General features: G+C 46.5%; 1 protein-coding gene across 1 annotated transcript in view; it reads left to right on the forward strand.

Annotated features, from left to right (window-relative positions):
• Positions 1-293: 293 nt before the first annotated feature.
• The window catches only part of LOC308362671 (potassium channel, voltage gated eag related subfamily H, member 7), a gene marked incomplete at both ends in the record, with an annotated part of 95,742 nt that continues 93,142 nt past the window's right edge, over positions 294-2,893 (forward strand). The window contains 2 exons of the mRNA XM_080835400.1: positions 294-369; positions 1,314-1,544. Coding sequence (XP_080691526.1) covers positions 294-369; positions 1,314-1,544 — 307 coding nt within the window. The remainder of the gene's footprint in view (positions 370-1,313; positions 1,545-2,893) is intronic.

Genomic DNA, 2,893 nt, shown 5'->3' on the forward strand with positions numbered 1-2,893 from the left:
TTTTGTCATGCTCCGCGAATTACACCCTCTACGCGCACCAATTCGCTGCCAGATTGTCGACGGTGGAGGAGGCTACCAAAACCGCACGATGTGCCCTCGTCAAACGGAAGAAGTTAAAATAGTGGCGGCGTATTGAGAGAAAAGTGTACAGTCGAGCAAAGGGAGTAAAAAAGCGAGAGTGGATCCGCAAAGATGATCTGTGACGGACGGACTGAGACGCGTTAAGTGTGAGCGGTCCAACTTCACCTGCTTGGTTCTGAGTTCGGTTCGCATCCGGACCACCTTCTGTAACCATGCCGGTGCGAAGGGGACACGTTGCGCCACAGAACACCTTCCTTGGAACCATCATCCGAAAATTCGAGGGGCTAAGTAAGTCTCTTGTGAAGGCAACTGTGTCTCTCCAGTAGATACAAGATGTCTTTAGTGTAAACTTGTTTACATATTTTTGTAATCACTTCGCAGTCTGAAACAGAATCCAACAAAAAAAAATCACTATTGCGTTCATTGAGTTATGCTTTTCCCTTTTCCATGAATAAACGTGGAGCACGCTTTTCAACAAAGCACGTATGACGTGCTGTGTTTCAACGATGACAAATATGGAACATGATTTAATCAGAAACGTTTATAGTGGTAGGCTATATACAGTCAATGTGAGGATGCTTATGTATATATACAAATTTATTATTTGTGTTGTTGTTGTGTAGTAGAGAAAACCTAAACAGTCATGTAGGTAAAACTGGAGAAATAATATACCTGTTTCCCCGCGTAAGCATTAAGCCCATCACAAAGTCTGTATGACTTTGGTTATGAAGTTGATTTCAGATTCGTTTCCTTTTTGTTGGTTGCGCTACGTCATGAGTTGCACATATTCGTAGAACTTCTAAGTAACATTTCATACCTCATAGTTAAATCGAGTCTCTGTATAGTTTGAATGTAGTCAATTTTGAATTTTGAATAGGCTAATTCATTTTAAATATCCCCTTGTGCGTGTAGAGGTCATTCCGATATTCTCTGTCACCGTCCAATGGATGTTTTGACAATTAACATACTCAGACAAACGGCAGCACTCAGTCAGTCCGAGACTATTGGACTTTTTTGATGGGATTTCTTGACGTTTACTTATTAGTTCATGTTCATTTTACTCTGTTTCTGTGTAACATCCCTCTAGAAAATATAACCTCCGGATTTGCTGCTGTGACACGCACACTGCTTCACGTGTGTTTGGCGTGTGTTTTGTGTTCTTGCCTTGTATGTGCTTGACTTTTTGCATGACTCAGCTCTCACCATCTCTCTCTTTCTCTCTTCACACGCAGACAAGAAGTTCGTTATAGCCAACGCCCGGGTTCAAAACTGCGCCATCATCTACTGCAATGACCTGTTTTGCGAGATGACAGGCTTCTCGCGGCCGGATGTGATGCAGAAGGCCTGCACATGTGACTTCCTGTACGGGGAGCTCACCAAACGCCATGCCATCGCACAGGTGGCTCAGGCCCTGCTGGGTTCTGAGGAACGCAAGGTTGAGATCACCTACTACCGCAAGGATGGTGAGTCATACAGGCCTATGTGTGTGTGTGTGTGTGTGTGTGTGTGTGTATGTGTGTGTGTTTAGGTGGGACAAGGCGAAGATGCTCATCAGATCTGTCCAACCAGGTGGAAGTATACTGGCATACACTCTCTCTCACACACACACACACACACACACACACACTGGCCGGTAGTTGGACTGTATTTAGCACTGCAGTAATGTTGTGAAGGGCAGCTGGTATTATTAGTCTTTATCCGGTGCAGGGTGACTAGAGATGTGTCACTGACCTGCAGGAGAGATGCTCCATGGCATGACTGTCACTGCTGTGACGAACACACACGATCGCCACGGTGATGGGTCTGAGGGCAGAGGAGTGATGAACACACACAATCACTACGGTGATGGGTCTGAGGGCAGAGGAGTGACTGAGGGGCCTGGCCTGGCTACAGATCAGTGCAGTGTCATAGGCAGATGGACACAGGATCCCTGGTCAACATGAAACACAAGACAGTGTGACACACACACACGAGAAACAAATACACACAAACACACACACACGTTCTCTCTCCCTCACGCGTAAACACACATTCATGTATACATACAGAGAGACGAATTGACAAGTGCACACACACACACACACGCATTAACACCAAAACACACCCTCACACATACACACACACTCATGCATGCACACCGACACACACACACAATATACACACACACACTCACCCATACACACACACTCATGCATGCAAACAGACACACACACACACACACAATACACACACGAATCATCTCCCCCTGCCTAGCCATTTGGACTAATCCTTTCAATTTGTCACTGGGGTAGCTGAGTGCTATGTCCACTATGACTCCACTGTACTGTGCGTGTGTGTGTGTGTGTGTGTGTGTGTGTGTGTCTATGTGTGTGTGTGTGTGTGGGTGTGTGTGTGTGTGTGTGTAATCGGGACTGTCTGCGAGAGTCCCAAAAGCGTGTCTCAGTCGTAAGAGTGGCAGATCCGTCACTGTCCTGCCCCGTGCCACCGTCAGAGACAGAGAGAGCCAGAGAGACTATTATCCTTGAGTTGAATGAGAGACCGTGGATCGGGGCTGGACGTCTTGTCTCCAATTTGTCAGACATATGTTGACGGTGCACATCAAGAGAGAGAAAGAGAGAGATGGGGGAAGAGAGAGAGAGATAGAGAGAGAGAAAAAGAGAGATGGGGGAAGAGAGAGACAGAGGGTGAGAAAAAAAGAGGAAATCCCACATTCCAGAATGGAAGGCAGAGAGTATCCCTAAATGGAGACAAATGAGGTTGCCACGGCGATATGACAGCGTTTATTGTCATGGGTGAGCTGCAGCGCTCTGTG

The sequence above is a fragment of the Sprattus sprattus genome, assembly GCF_963457725.1.
Source record: "Sprattus sprattus genome assembly, chromosome: 3".
NCBI lineage: Eukaryota > Metazoa > Chordata > Actinopteri > Clupeiformes > Clupeidae > Sprattus > Sprattus sprattus.